We start from the raw sequence: 21995 nt of genomic DNA on the forward strand, positions 1-21995 counted from the left end.
GTCAGACAGGACTTTTTTTATTGATGCTTTCGAAGGCTGCCATTAACTGAACACGTTAGTCTTGCTCCACACATTGAAACAAGAAAACTACATCTTTTAAGCATCAGATAAGACAAGTCAGGTAACAGTAGCCAACTCCATGTTTTCGCACTCTACACAACACCAAAGCAGTGGTGTAAAGAAAAGCAAGCTACCAATCGGCTGGCTGTATTAACAAATAAGAAAGGTTCCCTTCCCAGCACGACAGGCCTCCACAACACTATACAGATATTAAAAGCACTTTACAGTTTTGATTGACAGGAAATTGGCCTAAGCAGTCAAGAATTTCACATTTCATGCAGTCTAAAGTAAAAGCAATATATTCAATAACCTCACCCTGGTAGAATTTGTCAGGCCTTGCACTGGTTTACAAGACTGTGTGTGGCCTGCAGTTTCTCAGACATCATGCTGCAAAGAAAGGAAGCATTGCACAAAAGCTGCATTCTCTCTGCTGCTTTTCCCTATCCCGCCTTTGTACAAGTTTGTCTTCTGCCTTTGTCTGTGTATACATAAACCAGGGAAAAGGTTCAGTTTCAGAATGACTAGCAGTCAGCACTTTTTGGAAAACAGCTATTCAAATCATCACTTAGATTAATTTCTGCCATGGGATTGCTTACATTCCCCTTCTATAATTCTACTGCTACAGAGACTGTTTAAGATGTTGAGAATTTTGGAAGTGTTTATAAACAAAACCAGCACATATATAAACAAAGCTTTTTATTAATAAAATGTTTACACCTTTTTTTTTCCACAATACATCAGACTGGTAGTGATTTAGCATGTTATTACACTATAAAAGTTTATTATGAATGCTTAGGCTGAAAAGGCTGTTTACATTATGCCAAATCAACATTTCTTTATTTGCATTCTATGCACTATATGGGAGTGTAACAATTCAAACAAAAAGGAGAGAACAAAAGCCTGGTTTTCCTCATTAGCATCTACAAACCAACAATACAGACCAACCTGTACACACTCTCAGGACCAGCCCAAGAGAAGATGAAAAAAAAAATATCTCAAAACATTCATAAGCTTGGGAATTCATCACTACAATATTTCATCACTAGTAATCTGACTACATTTCATGCAGTGAAGCAATGGTTGTAAATTTGTGCAGTTTACAGTGCTGCAAATGCTCTGTAACTTTGAGCGGCTTAAGTTTGTTTTAGTAAGAGATACTATAATAAGAAGGCACAGACCTCTCAACCCTTGTAACAGGTTAACCCAATCCTATAATGAAAAAGGCAGAACGTTCTTAAGAGGGACAAGAATTGCTGATACAAAGGTTAACCTTCATGCTTAATTTTACAGGCAAACATTTATTACACTGCAAGGGCTATATGCATATCAGGTTACTTTCGTGCCCTGACTACACAAATGCAATGTTTCTTGTTTAGAAGAAACCTTCAGAATGATTTCTTTTTTTTCTTCATTGTACTGGCAGGAGGGGGGTACGAGGGTAAGATTGCCAGGAAGTCTTAAGTGTCTTATACCTACAGAATCCATTTCTGTGTCTTAAATCAATTCACTGACACAATTTCAATGTTGGATACAAAATATTCAGAAACAGAAAGTACAAAAAAAGGAAGTTAAAAGAGAGTAGAGTTTACATTGTGTTACTACAGCCTTACAATAATTTGCTCCCCCAGGTGAATGTGCTTTTAGCCTTCCTTTTGTGGTATAATAAAGTAGTGGTGTAAGTCTCAGCTGCTACGTTTTTGTAACAGTTTTGTAAGGCTGTACTCAATGAATTACCATTTTGTTTACAAATATTTGCCACTGTGACAGACACTTCCAGAACCTTTGAGAAAAAAAAGACACCACATATTCTTGGCTAAATCCCATAAGGAAACAAAGAACAAATTATCATAAAAACATAATGGATTTAATAGGAAATACATAGTGTAACATGAGTAAAAGCCAGACAAGATAGTAGCAGTGAATCTATCTAGGTGTCAGAGTTACAGCATATCCAAGTGCGACAGCTGGATGGAGTATCACACTCACACAGATGAGCATGACAAAATGAGTGGTCTGTATCCTTCAACATTTAAAAAAGAAGTAGCAGTTGGTTTGTTCAATAATACATATGTGAAAACATATTTGAATAAAACTCACTGTTAGTGTTTAAGTAAAAATCTAAGAACCCCAGCTTGCAGGATGATGTAAGGGGAACAGCAAAATCGTCTCTTCTAAGAATTCTTTATCCTAGAATGAGAGCAGTTCAGCAAATGCTGTCCCAATTTTTAGGGGGACAGATCATCCTACTGCCTTGATTTTCCATGTAAAATAGGAAGCACCGAATAACTCTAAGCCACTAGAACTTTTTAAGTATTTTTAAAGAGCTGTTTATAGCATGTACACCCTGACAACACTATGTTAAAAATTCAGGGTTGGGGGGGGGGGGGAAATGGGTGGGGGAAGGAGGAAAAAGCTGACCCTAGGATCATTTTGATATGTCAGAGACTAAGCCCATCAGTATTCTTGGGTTTCAGGGTAGTCTTATATCCCTTGAGAGATTTGTTATCCGAGTCACTTTATGGATAAAGTTTGATTTTTTCCAAGCCATGTATTTTTGATTCTAGCTGACCAAGAAAAGATTTGCATTCAAACTTCCAAGACCTCCAAAATATCAGAAGGAATTTTTCAGAAACAACCACTGGTGTCAGAAGGCCTAATAATTTTAGGGAAATATGTTTTGGCACCTGAATACTTGCATGAGAAACAAAGTTGTAGTTTCAAGCATACTTCTTTTGACAAGTTGGAACCATATGACTCTGAAAAGGACAACTGACATGACTTTTCTTATACTAGAACCTGTATTTCTATCTTAGATTGGTAATTCACACCAACATTTTACTTCAATAAAGCTTCTGTCACCTACCATTACTAGGGCTGTGATCTATTACTAGGAATGTAATCTGAACATAAGATTTTAACAGTTTTCTTTAGAGAATTTTGTGCAGATTTTAGAAGCTTAATTCCATGCACACAATTCTCCTGCTTCAAAGAACTGACTTGTGGCATACAAACAAGTCTCAGGTCACTGTAAAACTTCCTCCTAAAAAAGAAAGTTTGTCCTCCCTTATCCATGATCACACCAGCCTCTCTTTTTAGAGGTTTAAAGAGAAATATACGAAGCTTTTTAGAAAATGAATAGGCAGTGTAGAAGTTGAAGTCTCAATTATTCAGGTTCTCCTCACATTTGAGATGACTTTTTTTTTTTACTTTATGTAGCTATTGCTGCTTGTAAGTGAGGTTTACTACAGGGTGACTAGCTACACCATTCAGACAGCTTCTGTCCTGTAAATCAATTCCCAAGATAGTCTTTGCAGATTGCTGACATAGCACACTACAAATAGACACCATCCTTAATAAACACTAAAGACTGTTTCACAAGAAACACATTCAAACATCACTGCTAAAGCTTCCTTTTCCAACTAATACTCAATATGTTATACTGGAAATTAACAGTAATGTTAAGGAATAATTTAGCATTAACAGTCTAACAAAAATCTCATTGAGGTCAGCTTTTAAACCATTCAATATATTCAGCCCGATTTTTTTTTTTTTGTCACTAAAATGAAGCTTTTACCATGAATGCAAACAGCTCCCAATGAATGCCGTATCTATCAACCAGGTTAAAGGATTAGACTTCCAAATCAATAAGCAGGCAGTCTGCTCTCTTCTTACTCTCCTCCCAAGCATGTAAATAATCTCTCTTTAGCAGGCTGGTAGCATTAAATTGGTATTGTGTACACCAACAAATGCCCCTCTAAACTATTAACTGTCTGATCCTGTAACACTTAAAGAAAGGGTCTCACTCATGTCAGTAGGGATTTGAAGTGCAATGATTTGGCTTGTTTCAACATGGATCTAATAATGTAAACAAAGTCTTTACCTTCCTGGCAATGGCAAAAGTTGTTAGAATTATCTTCGAATTTTTCAAAGCACCTATAACAATTTTCAGTAGTTTGACCACTAGATGCTTCTGTTATGAAACAAGCTTCCAGATTTCACCTACTTAGGCATTTAGTACACCAGTTTTCAGCATGTATATAAAATATACTACAAAACTACCTAGAGCACAGATTAAGAGCCTGGCAAGTCAGCTAAGAGACTGCTGTAATTTAGAGGATCAGATGAAGACATCCTCCAAAACTCAGGGAGCACATTTAAGTTGCTCCAAAGCTTAAGAACTAAGCATTTATCAAATGTCATTTTTCTACAAATCTGTAACTTTCATGGGAAAGAACTGGTGGCATTTAGAAGTTAAAGTAGTTGTATTTTGCCAGTTAAAAAATGTTCGGGATCAATGAATGCGATATGCGCCTTGTTATATTTTTATGTACATGATACTTTACCCTTCCAAACTTGTGCAACAATTAATTCCCTCCAAGAGTATCTGAAAGCCTGGTCTCTATGACGAGCTCTATTCATTTAACAGAAAAGCATTAGTGGAATGGAACTTCAGTCCTCAGCTTTTCCAACAATTTCTTAACAGAAAAGTTATTAAAAATTTAGCTGGAATGGTGATAATCAGCACTCCAAACAAAGGCCAATGCATCTCCAAATAGAGAAGCTACGTTAGAACAAAAAAAAACCAATTCCAGCAAGCCTAGTGCAAGATGAAAGCAGATGGCCTAACAAATTAATACAGAAGAAACAATTTTTCTCCAACAAAAGTCAAACAATGAACATGTGCATCTCATCCAGGGAAGATTGCATTCGAGCTTTCAGCTAGGGCCAAGTAATCAATAAACAGTTATCTTGGCTCAAAAGAACTTGCCATCAACAGTCTGTTATTTTAAATACGCACAGGTTAAAAAGCAGCCTCACTTCAGTGTTTGCAGTTTGGACAATCTGAAACACTGGCTATTTCCATGTTTTCATTAACTGCAGTAATTCAAGACCAGAACTGAAAAAAAGGACATGAAGCATGCTGGCATTCCACTCAGACTGGTTAACAAACCATAAGGAGTTTGAGGCACTAAGACTCAGCTACATTTGAGAAGGGCCAGATTGTTGCTGCTTCTTTATAAAGTTTTGGTGTGGGGTTTTTTTTGTTTGTTTTTAAAGTCTAATTTTGGTGTATAGCAAATAAGTGAAGAAAGATCAGAAAGCCATTCATAAAGATTTGCTAGGATAAATGTATCTCTCCCCTGCCTGAAGAGAACTACAACCACCTCAATACTATCCTAGCTCTCAGCCTTGCCTGGAGTCCAATGTTTTCTTTTCAATGAATGTTGGATAAATACTATTAAACCATTTTTATTATCTCACTGAAAAACAGATTTAAACTCCATTTTCACCACATGCTAACAGGCAATAACAATAATTTAGAAAGTCTGACATTCCTTTTTCCTACTAATCTACATGAAAGATATTCCCGATATCTGAGACTTTCCTTCTCCTACTATGATCTTTCTCAGTTGAAGAATTTCCAGATTTATTACTAACCAACTTTAATAAAAGCAGTAGTTTCTGTATCACAGTTAAGATACTACAGTGCCCAGTATCTTAGTATAGAATAGACTTCTGAAGCACTATGAACACAAAATGCTTTAAAAATCAGTTGAATTAGATAACCACACAATTTATTTTTTTAAAAATTTGGCAGGAGTAAGAATTGCGCTATTTCAAAGAAATTAGGGATTTCCATGATTGCCACTGTGAAAGTTCTATATTTAATTGCCAACCTGCATTTTTTTAAATTAAAAATATGCCCAAGAGCAAGTTTACTCTGTTCTTTCTTTATTGGCTGTATTTCCATTAAGCATTTTGGAGGAGTGCTTAAGTTTTCTGTTCATAAGTTATTTGCTTTGAGTGATAGATAAAAAAATATATTATACATCAGGCTGAACACCAAACACAAATCTGTCTATACTATTAGATGCCTTCTTAAGGACCAATGTTTCAAAGGGGCTTCAAAAAGCCTTCATTTGATGATGTACTACTTGGGCTCTTTAGAAGCACGTTGCCTGTACAACTGCAGGAAAGGCGGCATAACTGACAATGCAGAGTAAGTAAAAGGTGTGATAAAAATGTAGTCACCAAATTTCATTAACACATACTGACCCATCCAAAATCTCACTGTTACAGTTCACCTGTTTTGCTCCAGAATAGCTCTACAACAATTTTCACTAATACAACCTAATCTGTCCTTTCATTTCTTACAAACTTTTCTACCTTTCCTTCAGAGAAAATACTTGAGATGACAGAAAACCACATTACAAAGAAAGAATAAGCATCATCAATGTGACCTCATTTTGATACTAAAGCTGAACAACATTTTAATATATACTGAAGTCTATTAAGCTCTTTTTCTTCAAAAGTATAAAGTCTCTCACTAGTGCTGGTAGGAAACAAAAAGTAAAAATAAATAAGATAGCACAAATGGGTATGGTCAACCTATAGTTTAATTGAAAGCGTACTAAACGCAATACAGAATAAGCTAAACACTGATCTGCTAAATACCCTCAGAGATGAAAAAGCCCAGGAACCAAGAGGTAATGATCTACATTACCATGTCTTAAGGTTACTTCCTATTTGTATTTTTGTGCCCAAGACAGGAAAGACCTGGTGGACCACAGATGAAAACTTGTTTAACAGACAGTCCTCATGCTGCACCAACAGCATTCTCTATTGGCCCTTGCAAATGTTATTGAAAAAGAAAGAATTGCAGCCTGCCTCTGGATGAACTCACAGTGACAGTACCTACAATACAGGAAAAAAACCCCACAACCTGATGGAGATTCCCCCCAAGTTTATCCACAGGTGTGGAACGGAAGGAGTGTATAAGATTGCATTATTTTTTACTGTTTTTACATAATTTATAGTACTTTAAACACTGCTCTCATAAATATAATATGAACACTTTACATATGCCAAGCAATTAAAAGCTTTCCCCAAAAACTTTTAGGTCTTATCAGAACCACTGGCATCACCTGTTTACAGCAACTGTTTCTAGTCAGTAACCACTTAGTCAGAACTACAACTAAGTTTTCTTCAACAACATCTCAGTATTAAAATACTTGTAGGAACAAAAAGATGCCTATAAGCATATCAGTTTGCCTTAAAGTGATTAAAGTCAGCATGAAAAAAAGATTGTCTGTGATTTAAAATCTGTTGCTTGTGTCCCCACCCCCAGCGCATATCATCTTTAAATAAAAAGTGCAAATGGGATTTGGGGACTGGATGGACTGATTTGCCTATTATTTGTCTTCAGTTGCTTATTCTGTAGCCACCTCACATCAACTGTCCTATCATACTTTGGATTAGCTACAATGAAATTTAAAATAAGGCTCACTGAAGAAAAGGAAGAAATGACATCTCACTTCCAGACTCCTCCCACCCTTAAGTCCCACAAAGTGCTCATTTCCCTTTTTTACAAAAAAACCCCCCAAAAATCTTGATTACAAAACTATTAAACATTTCAGTTCTACCATCCATATAGTCACCTTCCTGTCAAGCAAGGCCAAAAAAGTGATGATGGATTCCCTTTGAATGCAAGAGATACTACACTTTTTCTAAGTAAACAGGCTGACATTACAATTGCAGTCTCTTCTGCGAGTGTACAGATGTCAGATGAACCAGTCCATTTTTGTGGGACCCTGGCTGTATGAACACCGGCAGATAAAGATCTAAGACTGATAATATAAACCCAACGTGAACTATTAACTTCCAAGACCACCTACTGTATAAACAAGTTTGATTTGCTAAGGGATCAGTCAACAGCAGCTGCGCTTTGTCACCGATGGCTGTCTTCTAAGTTTGAAGCCCTTACCACTAGACAGGGGGTTGGTGTCAGTTGACGGAATTCTGCGACCTGCAAGAGGGCAGAAAAAAAAATATGGTAAACATTATACTTGAAACTAATTCTAAGCATTCAGTGTATGCTTTGTATACAAAACTGCATCTTCAATTGGTTATACGTCATTAGTGATGACACCCCCGCATAACAGACGAACAGCAGTTAACAGTCTATACCAGGGGTCCTCAAACTTTTTAAACAGGGGGCTGGTGCGCAGATGAAGTGGCAGGCAGCCATCTGTGGCTGCTTGGTTTCCCCCCCAACCCCCGGCAAGGGGGCGCGGGGGCGGGGGTTCTGTAAATACCAGGGGCCAGACTGAGGACCCTGGGGGCCGTATCTGGCCCGCAGGCCCTAGTATGAGGACCCCTGGTCTATACCATGTCTGTAAGAGGTATGGTTACACAAAAGACAACTAGAGGCAGTTTTAAGCTAATTTTGCAGCATTTACGCTTCAGGCTAATCTAGACTTGGAGAACTAAACTATAAAAGCACCCAGAGAATATACTCTGCAGAATGCCATCTGGAATATCTTCACCAAGAACTACCATCTTGACCTTTATTTCCACAGCAGATCACCTGCATCAGGCTTAGCACATAAGTGCTTGTAAAGATAGCTGCTTTAGTCATCTAATCAGGCTTTTAAATTGACTATTCCTAGTCAGGTATTCTTTTCTGAGGAGGATTTATGATTTTTGTCCCCCCACAGCTTATTCAAGATCAACTTCAGAGGGCAACTATTAAGTCAGTAAATCAGGAAGCTGATCTACAGCACATCTAACATCAGCTTCAATATAGGGTCCTTATAAGCAGCTGAATATCTTTTTCTCAAGTCTAACATTTCTGTAGCTTTCCAAAGCTCAAGCGCAGTGCACATACACACAAGAGGAATGGATTGCTGTTTGTCCCCTTTTCACAAAGAGGCTGACATAACCTGCACATTGGTGCTGCTGCCTGAACATATCCTGTAAATAATACTGCACGGAATTCACTTTGGAATACTGTCTGCTTTTCATTCACAGAAAAAATTGTCATTTTCATTCCTGCCACGAATGAGACAGAAAAGATTTGCAATTTAATTAAAAAAAAGCAAACACCCAGGGTATCACAAAAATACTTGTGGAAAAAAAAATCTACACACAATAGTTGCTGTTTCCCATGCAGCAATCTTGCATTTATGATTTGTTGTATTTTTGGAAATAGACTGTTTTAGACTTCATTCTTTTTCTCAGCTGTATAACGTTTGGATCTTCCTCATGCCATTTCCTTCCCCTTCCATAACCTTGGAAGTACCAACTGCAACACTCAATAACAAATACAGTAAGATGACACCGACTTCTGAAATGAGTCATTTGCTTGCTATTTATCCAACAGCATCACAGTAAGCTTAAAATCTCTAGAAGGAATATTAAGAGGTCATTAGATGACTAAAATTTTATATAGCTTGTTTTGCAGTTTGTATTCATGTCCATTTATAACAAATTCAAGTCAGTATAGTCTCACCTTAATAGCACAAAAAAATACAGTAATCAAATCTCTACTTGAACTTCTTTCAGAAGGAAGCACAGTAACTGTTTAAATACTTACTAATTTCTATAAAGAGTTCATTAATGTTTATTGCATTTTTCGCACTTGTCTCTACAAATATTGCATGAATGGAATCTGCATAGTCTTTAGCATCTTTTTCCATGACTTCTCTGGAAAAACAAAGCAAAGAAAAAACTGTGAATGCAAAAATATCCTATTATTCAAAATCTTAAGGGATAGGTTAAGCTTTTAAGTGTCTTATTAAATGAGTATTTTTATTTTACTTTTTGGCATCACAGTGCTCCCTCATCCTGAGACTGATGCTCATTCTTTACTCTATGCTGCCTCCCTGCCTTGAAGTATGAGCATCACTGAAGCACAATTAAACTAAACAAGGCTTTAATCTATCTGACAACATTAGTGTGGGGTTTGTTTCTTGAGTGCTCTAAGCGTAGGTCTGCAGTCAATCATTATAGGGTGCTTTATTCTTCACACACACAGCAGTTTTAGATGTACTGAGAAGATCCTAAAGCATTAGTTGCACTAATCCAGCTGTTTACAAAGCCAAGTATCTCACAACGCTGCACAGATCATTAGTATACCTTATACATTACATGAAGCATGGCGACATAGCTATAAATAGGAACATATTTAGACTGAGCACACAACAGAGCTGAGAAGTGAAAAAGTTACTCTGCATCCCTAAGTAGTTAAGTTGATAATTAAGTTTGTTTCCTTAAACAACATGAAAAATCCAAACATCATAGGTGGAGAGAGGACCGGACTATACTTGTATCAATTTACATACAATTTCTAAAAAACATAGGCTACTTGCAGTAACAAGAGACTTTAGGATATCAAAAGCACAGACTTTGATCAGTGACTCAAATATTGCCTCTGACTATAAAGTACAAGGAATTTTGCTCATTAGCTTGAACAGTAATGTTTACATAATTTATGATACCACCTAAGCACCAAGAAACAAGCATTGAAACTTAGTACTGCATACTTTATATTTGTCCTCTATGCCGTAACTTTGTAACTTTATGCCGTATTTCCTTCAAGAGATGTGCTACTTCTAACAAGTTATTAGAGCTCACTAGATAACTGCTATATATTAAAAATTTTTACAACTATACTAAGAGCCAACTTTGTAGTGGTCCTTTAAATACATAACCATCCTTTAAGACACCAGCTGTGGTGCCTTTTCCAATGAAATCAAAAACCAAGAAGTTTGCACACACCTTTCTGAATTTTGGTTTAACCAGGACATCAATCAAAAAGTGCTTCTTTTGTTTTTAGTACTTGCCTTATGTTCATAAAGTTTCTCAGGAATTTTCCCTGCTCCCTGCAACTATTTCAGCCACAGCCAATTCTACCCCAATATTTAAGCAGGGAATGAAGGCACCTGAAAAAGCAAGTCAGAAAAACCTACACAATGCTTTCCAACAGTCTTCTTGTTTTTCCTACCAAAATGAGGTGCTACAGACTGACAGGAATACTTCTTATAAAGTGAGGTAAACATCTTGTATTACACTGTAGTTTCACAGGCAGTTTGGGCTTGTGTAACTTAGCACTGCCACCAGAAAAGGTAATCCTGTCTCCCTGTAAACTGCTCATTCCCAAACCGGCTGTCTCCCCTTTGTTATGCCAGCAAGTGTCCATGGTGTGAGAAAAATAAATACACTTGGATCAGTTTTCCTTTTTCTAAATGGTTAGTTTTAATCTGAATCCATTTTACAGTCTGATATACTGCCCAATCACGCACATACTCACACCAGCACAGGGGAGGAAGTGGGCAAGACTGTCCAAGGGCAGACTCCCAAATCTTCTGACAGTCGAAACAGCTCAGACCACTTGTGAAAATACAATGCTAGTGCAAGACAGTTTAAATTGCTTTATACCTTTCACCTGCTCTGAAATCTTAAAATATTTAGTACTATGAGCTTAAGTGAAAATCTCCAACCTGCCAATGATTATTTACCTTACATCATTAAGATCACACTTATTTCCTGCAATAGCTACAACAATATTTGGAGGTCCATGCTGTCGAAGCTCTTTAACCCAGTTCTTTAATGTTGAGAAAGTTTCCTGAAGGTGAAGAAAAAAAAAAAAAGAAAAAGAAAAAACACAGAAGGAATTAAGAGTCAGAACTGGCCTGTGACAAAAAAAACACCCTAGAAACTGTAATTCTGGGTCAAGATCAAATTTCTTACCTCTTTTGTGATGTCATACACTATAATGGCTGCCGCTGACCCTCTGTAATACATGGGGGCTAAAGCACGAAACTGAAAGACAGACACCATACATAATGAATCTGATCCTCCACTGAGCTCCATAATTTCCGTATTATTATTATCAAATAAAGTGAAAACTAGCTTTAAAATTCACATTACCAGAAAACTTTGTTCTTTTCAGTTACAGACAGGCTTGTGCAGTAGAGTACATAAACATCCATGAAAGTATTGTTTTACAAAGGCCAATCAATAAATAGTTTAGGGATCAGCAACATACCTGCTGCAAAAAGCAAGAAGCCAAACTTGACCCCATTTTGACTAGATTAAAATCTCTGATTTAAAAGACTGTAGATCATACATAGACACAAACCCACAGGATATATGCTAAAGTTTAAACACCAAAACTAGTTGCAACCCGAACTCACTTCTTCCTCTAAGACACTCAAGCTTTTGGACAAAAAAAATACTTCCAAGAAAACTAGCATATACTACTGCTGATCTGAAACGTTCAGAAGCTGGTGTCAGTCAACCTCTAGCCCCATGGATCCATCATGGCACTCTTAAAAGCTAGAAATGTTGGTTTCTTCATAATCTAACAGTTTTAGGGATATCTCTTACATTTTTTGCCTCAGAAGTTAGAAGCATGTTTAAAACTAAAAACTGCAAAAGCCCTCAACTACGCGACGTGTTGCAAACAGAGCTTTAAGGAACACATTAGACAGTAAAAGGCTACAGTAATTTTATTCTAATCTTCAGAATTAAATCGACAGCAGGCGTATTTGGTTGATAGTGGGTTAATAACCCAGAGTATAAACCAGACCTGTACCTTTACATGGGCAGAGTGTTATGAATCCAGGACTGAAAAAAGTGACAGTACACAATTAAGTTGCATCAAAAATATCAGTCAGTCAAGCATTCTTAAAAAGTGAGACATTCTGTTGATTTAAAAACAACGAGACAACTAATCTAGGAACCAAAACTCTCAGTCAAAGCGCAGAGTAAACTGTATGTACTGCTTCAATGTCAGCATATGTGATTTAAAGCTTTTGTGCATCTTATTAGTCAGCATGAAAATCATGACTAGAATAAAGTTTTTCTCAAAGGCTTATTTGGTTCTAATAAAACACCAACTTCCTTTTGCTTAGTACAGTTCAACTGTGAGCAATATTATAAAATCATAAAAATCTTGCTATAAAGCAGAATTCCAGACCATCTACATTTGGCTCTCAAATTCTGTTTTGAAAACAGGATTTTGAACACAAAGGTCAGAATATAAAAATATTTAATAGTGGGAAAGGGAAACATGGGCAGGCATTCAGTTCATGATGGGACATAATCCCTCTCTTCCTCCTAAGTACTAAAATGTAAAGGGAAACATATTTGGTAAACCACCACTTGGACTGGTTGCAACCTGGCTTTTTGATTATTTGACTATTTACATTGGGAATAAACCAACTTTCACTTGCTGATTTTGTATTACTCTCATTTCCTGCCTGCTAACACTTAGATACTTTTTTCCACCTAAGAGCAGTCAGCAGATAAAATACAGTAACAAAGCAGATGTTACCAGAAACACTGAATTTTCCTTTTGCTATTTTTTCAAAGACTTCAGCTTGCCCTCCAGCCTCCAATTTGTGTTTTGGCAGAATTAAGATGACATAATGTAATTATCCAGAGAAACTCAAAATTGTTAAGAAGGCAAAATCCCAATTGCTATAAGTAATCTCCTATCAACTTTACTCAGTGTAGAAGAAAGAGGGTTGTGTGATGTGGGGGGTGTGTGTAGGGAAATGAGCTGTTGTGAAATGAATTAGTGCAGGGTTCCACTTTCAGAACAAAACTAGCCAGCCACTCCCCGAAGCCATTTAGATCAAGTGGATTGCCCAGTGTAGTGCAGAACTATTCACTGCTGGGCTTTGGAGGTGGAAAATAGCAAATGCTCCTCAAGAAGCCAGGACTATGAATTCTGTGCATTACACTTCATAGCTCAGCAGAGACATTTTAGTTCCAAGAATGGTGTGGATGTTTTTGGTATTTGAAACGTGGACATTGTTTGGTGTTCACCCACCATGGAGGGGATCCCTTTCATAACTCATTGTCAGATGAGTTGCATGACCAAAAAATTGTGCCACAGATTTCAGGGCAAGGCAGGTAGGTATGCAGACCATTTATGACTAGCAGTAAGTGACAGTGGTGTTCTGCTTTGGAGGAAAAAAAAGAAATCTATGAAGATACTGGCATCATTTCAAAGTAAATAGCCTTGTTTCCATTTCACTGGTTTCCTTGGATATGTTGGAGCCTCACAGTGACTTCTCTCAGGTGTGGAACATAAGCTTCACAGATATCACAGCTCCTGGATCAGAGCCCAGGTAAGACATTTTTCCTTTTTCAATTTCAATAAAGATACCACGTAACTTTATGGAAGAAAATTAAAGAGGTATTCCTCAAAATCCAAAAACAGGACGACAAGGAACATGCTAGTCATGCACAGAGATGCTTCCTCAGATTGTATAGTGTTCTGAATCCAAATTACAGTGTTCTGCCATTGCTTGCAAACACAGCTGAAGTGAAGAGCACGGAACGCTAACATGTAATGGACATTTCCTGTCAAATTGCAGCATGTATGTTTATAAAGCTTTCCATTTAAGAGTACCAATCTCTTAAAATTCATACTCTACCTCTTAGAAGACTCATATTCCAGCATTAACTTTTCAGAATAGACTAGGATGTTCACTTAAGACACTATTTACAGCAAATGCTGACTGACTGCTAGTAATGGAAGGACTCTGATATTTCCGATAACATGGATTCTATTTGACATATCACTGGGACACATCCCTGACAATGTAAGATTGCTTTATATGTTGCTGCTGGAAGGAAATAAATTGTCACTCAAAATCTAGAACACTGAAATGCAATACAAATACTCAAGTTACCTTCTAGCCATCAAGGCTGTTCTCAAGCTGAAAAGCTAGCAAGTCAGTTCCACCAGGAGTCCAAAAGGTCAAGTGACCCTCAACAGGGATGACTGAGCCTTTTCAAAGGTTTGGGAATTTTTTGTTTAGTATTTTTTTTTGTTTTGTTCTTTGGTTTTGTTGATTGGTGGGTTTTTTGGGGGGGGTTGGGGGATTGTTTTTTTTTTGCTTGGGCTCTTTGTTTCTCGAGCCAATCCTGACAAATAGTACAGTTGCCTTTGCCAGTCATTATCCTGAAGTAATAAACCAACCTGATCAATCTGACCCTTACTGGGGACAGCTCTGGTGTCTACCTTTGTTACAGTTAACTCACATCCTAAATAAACTCATCATGAATAACTGACAGCTACCAGTAGTTAACAGTCAAGAAACTGCAAGAATAAGCACTGTTAATACAGCTGCTGTAATTTCTACAACTGTTACTAGCAATCCATAAACAAGCAAGTTAACTAGCAAAGCTTTCCTTTTAAATTTTAAGTAAAAATCATGCAAATTGTGATTTCATTTTACTCATCATTATCTTGAAAGCTTTTGTTACCTCCCCTCAGAGCCATGCATGCTGCAGAGAACAAAACCCCAGACTACCAAATTAAAATTTAGATTTCAAAGATTTCTTGACATGGCTAACACTATCAGATTTGAGAAGTAAAACTTTACAAAATAATTAAAGATCAGTTAACACAGATAACACTGCTTGAAATGCTGCTTTTGAAAGCCTAAACCCACATCCTACTCACATTAATAATCGTAACACTGAAGCTAACAGAATGTATTAGCCGTTGTCTATTTTTCCATAATCAGGGCCTTACTTGTACTATGAAATACGATTATTCATTTAACTTTGATTCTCACATTGCCAGTTGCACTGGCTGCAAACACTGCAGTTGAACATTTAAAACTCAAGTAGAAATAGTACTAGAGACAGCTGGGGGCTTCCCCCTCCCCGACCTTGTTTTCTTTTGAAATGGCACTCCCTTTCAACGCATCTAAACCCAGTCTTTTGTTTTATAAGCTCCTCTTCTTGGGTAATCATCCTTAACTTCGTACTTTAACTATGATAATAAAAACATATTTACAGCACCCATATCTTGATAGAAACCTGCATAGAAACAAACATTCTAATACATGTTTGTAAAACCAGATCACACTGTGACTTTCAAGGGCAAGGTTGAAAAGCAGCACGAACTCTAGCCAAAACTATCACCACAGATATTGATTCTACTTACCCGCTCCTGTCCAGCTGTATCCCAAATTAGGAATTTATGCAGCTCATTTTGATACTGTACAGTCTTGGTCATAAATGAAGCTCTGGAAAAACATTACAGCTTATGCTTTTCAGAATATACATTCTTAGAACATTACTACTAAGAACTTTTAAAATGGTTTACATTCCAATAAAAGCGTTTTACACACACACACAGAAATAATGAAGATTTTCATGCATAAAGGCTGAAATTAACAAGGTAAAAGATCTCAGAGGATGAAATTTCCTTTTAGAGGATGAAATTCAACTATCAAAACAGAAGTAACACTAATGCAAATTATAAGCTTTTATTGTTGATAAGCTTTTAATAAAAGGATGTATGACCAAAAATAATCAGGAATGTCAGCCTTTTTAACAACATTCTTCCTAAATGGGGGAATCATCACACCAAATCATTCAAGTGTATATTGGAAACTTCCGGAAGGGAGGAGATCAAATCCTCTCCTTTTGTATCAGCTTTTTCTATCCCTGTACTAACATTCAGATAAAAGCTGTAAAGCCCATACTTGGGAATAAAATATGGGAGATTGTTATCACTATTGGTAGGTATTAAGAGGACACAGAAATCAATGAGTAACTTTTTGTTTGTTGTCTGTACAGCTCCCAAATCCTACCTGTCATTACACACTTCAGTCTGCAGACGTTCTTGCACTTCTAAAAGATAAACTTTCTTCCTGTGCTCCAGCTGCCTCCCCTGCCCCCAACTTTAGATGTTTCACACTAAAATATTGCAAAACATTACAAAAATACTTTTGTGCTTTATTTTATCTTCTTTCATGAATCAGTGTACTTCCCACAAGGAACAGGAATCCAGAGACCTAATCTGCAAGAGGGAGTTTTTTGCTGTATCTATTATGTGTAGGCACATTTTTTACTAGAAAAGCCCCACAGTGAATTCAAATCCTTGTAGAAGAGGAACTATAGGTGCCATCATTATTTTAAGCATATGACATTGTATGTTATGATCTTGAATATCTTTTGTATGCTTAGTCCCTGTCAGTTGAAAATACTACAGACTTCCAAACTTGTTCTACTGTCAGTTTTGGACAGGATTCAGGATAGGATCCTAGAGGTGGCCTGTATTGAAGCTTCTTACAGTACACTAAAGCTTGCTGTAGATTCAGAATCAGAAAGCAAGAGTCTTTCAGCATGATCAACAACATTAAATACCTGAGTCCAAGATTCAACTTCAGTTCATCTTGGATCTTAAGTACCACCAAGGCATAGATTTTCACAATGCCCATGACACTTCTGTAGTTAATATAACTGGAGTCTTTGGACACGTTTCAACATTATAGGAGGACAAAAACCAGCTATCTACATTTTAAAGAAGGAAAGGGAGCAATCACACAATGCTTTGAACTGTTAGGAGGTAACCTTCTCCCCGTTCTTTAAGCTCAGACGATTTGCCAAATAGTATGCCCATCTCCAAAGCTGATTACTTTTAAGAAGCCAAACATAAGGTTGCAACATCCCTAAAAAGAAAGAGTCCAACTGCAATGCATTTCAACACAGTTAACTAGATGATGTATTTTAGCAATGAGTAACAGAAAGTAAACTGATAGGAGTTTCTGTTGTAAAGCACAACAAAGACTTCCACTTCCTTAACACTGCTGCAAATTAAGCATCAATTCTGAATTCTCTGGCTGATATGGAAACAATTTCCTAAATCACAGATTCCCGCTGAAAATTATCTTACTTGGTTCTATAAACCAAGACATTCCTGTAAGTCAACTTGAACTGAACAGCTGTGTTGTTCTATTTCACATCACAACTAAACATCCCAGATGGTAGCTGACAACGGAGGTTAAATGCTTCTTCAAATTCTTTGAAAGTAGAAGCTTTCATTGTGAAAGATGTCCATTACATAAAAAAAACACAAAAAACCGCAACCCAAAACTCACCAAAGAGCTCAAAGACAAACGTTGGGTCAACGAAAGTCTCCAAACTAGACCTATGTTCGACATCTTCTAGTAAGAAAACAGGCATTATCCCTACTAAATTTTCTAGCTGCTTTTCCCAGCCAAGTAAGCAATGAACTGTATGAACAAGATGCACCTGAAAATAGTTTTATACTCATTCGTAACTCCTTTTTGATACTGTGATGAAAGACTAGATATTCTACAGTACCTAGAGATACGTGCTGGTCAGGCAAAGCAGAATGTGTCCTCAGCATCCTGAGGACAGAAGTTCCAAGACAGGGTTTCTACATCTGCCCATATTTGAACCTGAATGATGAACATTCATGACAACAAAGTATGATAGCTCAGATTGCTAAAAGGAATGGGAACAGGACAGGAAACAAAATTGTATCTCATTAACTCAAACCCAGGAGTAAACATATGAACATTCTCATCTTTAGTTTTGTAAGATGCTCAAAACTCCTCTCTAATCCTTGCTTTGTTCTTCCCACCTCCTAGTCTCAATTAGGAAATAAAAACAAGATGTAGAAAAAGTTTCAAAATGAGTTTGTTTAAAATTGTGGGACTGTATCTTACTGGAGATTCATACAATCCCTGCATTTGGGAAGTTTTGATTCATTTAAACTACTATAGCAAACTACCAAGATACCAGGTCCTCAGACTAATGAATGATTTTGTTAAAGACTGAAAAAATAGATTTTTTTAGGCTGTCACTTCAAGAAAGTATACTCGTATACCAGTAAAGTGTCCCAGTACTGTCATTAGGCCCATGAAACAAATTTTATTCTACACATTAGCCTCACTACCAGAATGGCTAGCATCTCCTAACAGCACCTGACTATATAGTATCTGTGACAGACATTCCTCTGGGAAGACATGCATGTGATCTCTTTGGGTTTCTGCCTTCAGATAGATGCTATGTTGGAGGGAGGAGTAAAAAGAAAAAAAAGAAATCAACCCACACACTGCACAGTCAGAAGACTACCAGATAAGAGAAACTAACTTTTGGAAGGAAGACAAGATTTGATGAAGTTCTTTCCAAAGGCTACTTTTGTTTACAGGGAAATTTAAACAAAAGCCTACTTCTGACAGCATATCTTATACTTCAGTACCAGTATGTACTCTGAAAAAAAGAAGGGGGGAAGAGACATATCATGGAAACCACATTTTTTAGGACAGGATGAGTCACAGCTGATCTTTATCAGCAGGATCTCTTTTGGTCAAAGCTGTAGTAGAGCCCGGTATTACACCTGAGACAGGAAGTTGCACTGACACCCCCACTCACACTTCTCAGCACCAAGTGAAGTCATGTCCTGTAAGTAAAGAATTGTTTCTGAGCAAAGCAACCCATAAGACACTTGCAAAACAAAAAAGATAGAAAAAGAAATAAAAAGATCCAACCACTCCAAGAATTCCTGATGCTTGCCCTTTTATCCATTTGAAGATTTGAGCTTGGTAACATTGCTACTCTGAGGCTCAATTTTCCAATATCCTTACCTGTGAGACCAATTGCATTAACAATTTCATCAGCTACTTGTGTGTGTATTGCATATAGATGTATAACGTTAGAACTAATTAATGAAGGGAGCTACAAGCTGAATTAGTATGTTAACTACACTCAAAAATCTAGGAGACTTGTTATTGTACTTGACTCTTAAAAGAAAAATCATGTAGTTGCATAACAACTTGGAAATTTAAGAGTAGTGCATGAGAAAAAAATGTTGTTATTTTAACAGAAGCATCTACAATGCAATTTATTAATAACCCAAGACTCCTACCAGGATGTTGTTAGCTTAGATTAACAATATACAAAATAGGACCAGATCTTACACAAAAAAAATGCAAACTACAGGAGTGCACTCCTATATTCCCTAAAGTAACTCACAAGCTAATTAAGGCTGCAGTTGTGTTTATTACCAAATTTAGCTGCCGCACATGGAGAAACCTCAAGTGATCTATTCAGGAGGTACAAATATATATTCATGTAATTTGGTTTTATTCTTGAATAAGTCACCTTTACTTTAGTTTCTTACCCTATTGTTGGGTTGATATTGGGATCAAAGCTATCTTCTACAAATCTCCACACGATGCTTGATTTGCCTACACCAGTGTCCTGAAAGAAGAACAGAAAGAGTTGAGAGACACATTAGTTACTATAAACAGATGATTCTTTTGTCCTCAAATTTTGCAATACACTGTGCATGAATAACATGTTCCTCAGAGATTTTTACAGAAATTAGATACTGAAATAAATACTTCAGGTATTATATTAATTTAATAAAAAAATAAAAGGTTTCCGATAACAATTTTGTTTAAAAAACCTGTAGCTTAAGATGTTTATATGAATGACTATAAAAATCTGCATTCATGCTTATTATTAATTATACAAACATTTTCTTTTTTTCCAAAACCATGCAGAAATTGCATTTGTACAGGAGCAAGGAAAGACCATCTACCACTTTTAGTAAAATATACAGCAACTGAGTATGGTACTCCATCTTTGCAAGACGATTAAGCACATTAAATTATACAAGCGTGACACATGCATTTCAACCTCTGACTAATGCTGTCCCACCCTGCTTAATGAAAGACTTGAAATTTCTTGTGACACACCTGAAACATGTTTCTAATGCAACTCTACAGAGCTACAAATGGTAAAAAAGGAAATGTAACACAAAAATTATGTCATATTTGTATTCGCACCAACTCCATAGTTTAAAAAAAAAATAAAATATAGAACGCATATTTAGGAGTGAAATAACTCAATAAGCTATTAGCAGTTCTGTTTTCCACAGCAGCTGGCCATTTTAAATGGTTATTTAATTAAGACAGGTGAAGACAATTTTTTTGCTTTACAGTCCTTAAAATTTTAAGGGCAAAAACACAACCTGAGGAACTGCTTCATTGAAAATGAAGTTTTATGCCATTCATACATCTTCTTGAACCTTCTGAACATTGTAGTAAATCTGGGTACAGAACATATGCTTGTGTTTATCTTTTCAAGCTGTCTTCCTCTCACAGAAAAGTGTATTATTATCTCAGTTCTGTATTTCACAACATTTGCAGTCTCAATAAGCAGAGCAAGTCTTTTTAAGAGAAACACTGATGCAGTTCCTGGTTCTGGGAGTTCAAGGACCAGTTTTCCTGGATGCTTACTCTCCTTATGTGACAGAAATACCTTCATCACACAAAGAGCATAGAAACACGTAATTATTCCCTCTGAAGGGCAATGTGGGCACTTAGAAGCAGAACACAATTCTGCCAGTTGTACTCTGTACAACACAGGATTTAGAAAATTGTTGTAATATCTAAATTGTTGTAGTCGTAGTAACAGGAGTTGTCTCCACCTGTTCAACCCAAGGTTATCCAGTGAGGCCCTCCGACCAAACCGTGCCAAGACACAGCTTTACAAGCCTTCATTTTTTTAAATTTCGACATCAGGTTGCTTGGTATCTTCTCCTTCCACCACCTGTGACATTTAGGGCACTTTCAAATCCCACATATGTTGCATCCAAAAAAAAAAAAGTTCAGGCCCCTCCCTCTCTCCCACGAGTTTGATTCCAGGTGCTTTTATTTATTTATTTATTTTGTGAACTCCAAGCCCCAACCAGCTTGCAAGGAAGAGGGATGCATACGTTGGACGTTCATGCTTCCTCTCCTTTCTTTTTTTAAAGAAAAACATGGGAGAAGAAGGAGGGCTAATTTCCCTCAGCGAACGCCTCCCCGCCGCGGAGGGGAAGGCCCCTCAGGCCGCCCGCTCTCCTCAGGAGGACGCGGCCAGGCAGCCGGGCGCGCTAGCAGCTCTCGCGGGGCGAGGCCCACCCTTCTCCGGGGAGAAGACCCCCGAGTTTGCAGCCCCTCTGGGGCTCACGCCGAAGCTCTCCGCCACCAGCGAAAGCTTTTCAAGCCAGCCCCTCAGTGGTCTCCCTCCCTTCCTCCCGCCGCCCCCAGCCCGCGCTGGGGCCCCGTGGAGAGCCGGCCGCAGAGAACTTACCCCCAGAAGGCAAACTTTCAGCTCCCTCAGAGCCATGGCCGGGCAGACTGCGGCTTTAACGAGCGCCTGAGACGCAGCCCAGTACGATCATAGCCCTTCCCGAGGCACGCGTTCACCCGAGGCCTGCGGGGACAGCCCCCCGCCTCCCCTACGCCGTGGTTACCAGTAAACCTTCCTCCTCAGGCTCCGCGGACGCGACGCCATCTTGGTCGGCCCGCCAGATCACC

General features: G+C 37.6%; 1 protein-coding gene across 1 annotated transcript; it reads right to left on the reverse strand.

Annotated features, from left to right (window-relative positions):
* Positions 1 to 741: 741 nt before the first annotated feature.
* On the reverse strand, positions 742 to 21976 carry RAB22A (RAB22A, member RAS oncogene family). The gene is made up of 7 exons (XM_005243820.4): positions 21769 to 21976; positions 19808 to 19887; positions 15815 to 15896; positions 11593 to 11664; positions 11361 to 11467; positions 9437 to 9546; positions 742 to 7867 (listed from the first exon to the last, which is right to left on the reverse strand). The coding sequence occupies exons 1-7, from the start codon at positions 21802 to 21804 to the stop codon at positions 7770 to 7772; spliced, it is 585 nt and encodes a 194-aa protein (XP_005243877.1). The 5' UTR covers positions 21805 to 21976; the 3' UTR covers positions 742 to 7769.
* Positions 21977 to 21995: the final 19 nt, after the last annotated feature.

The sequence above is a fragment of the Falco peregrinus genome, chromosome 9 (assembly GCF_023634155.1).
Source record: "Falco peregrinus isolate bFalPer1 chromosome 9, bFalPer1.pri, whole genome shotgun sequence".
Taxonomy (NCBI): domain Eukaryota; kingdom Metazoa; phylum Chordata; class Aves; order Falconiformes; family Falconidae; genus Falco; species Falco peregrinus.

Coding starts and splice junctions, on each gene's coding strand:
- RAB22A (XM_005243820.4), bottom strand. CDS start 21,804: ATGGCTCTGAGGGAGCTGAAAGTTTGCCTTCTGGGG. Junction 19,888..21,768: donor TGAAAGTTTGCCTTCTGGGG/GTAAGTTCTCTG, acceptor TTCTTCTTTCAG/GACACTGGTGTAGGCAAATC. Junction 11,468..11,592: donor TGTATGACATCACAAAAGAG/GTAAGAAATTTG, acceptor CTTCACCTTCAG/GAAACTTTCTCAACATTAAA.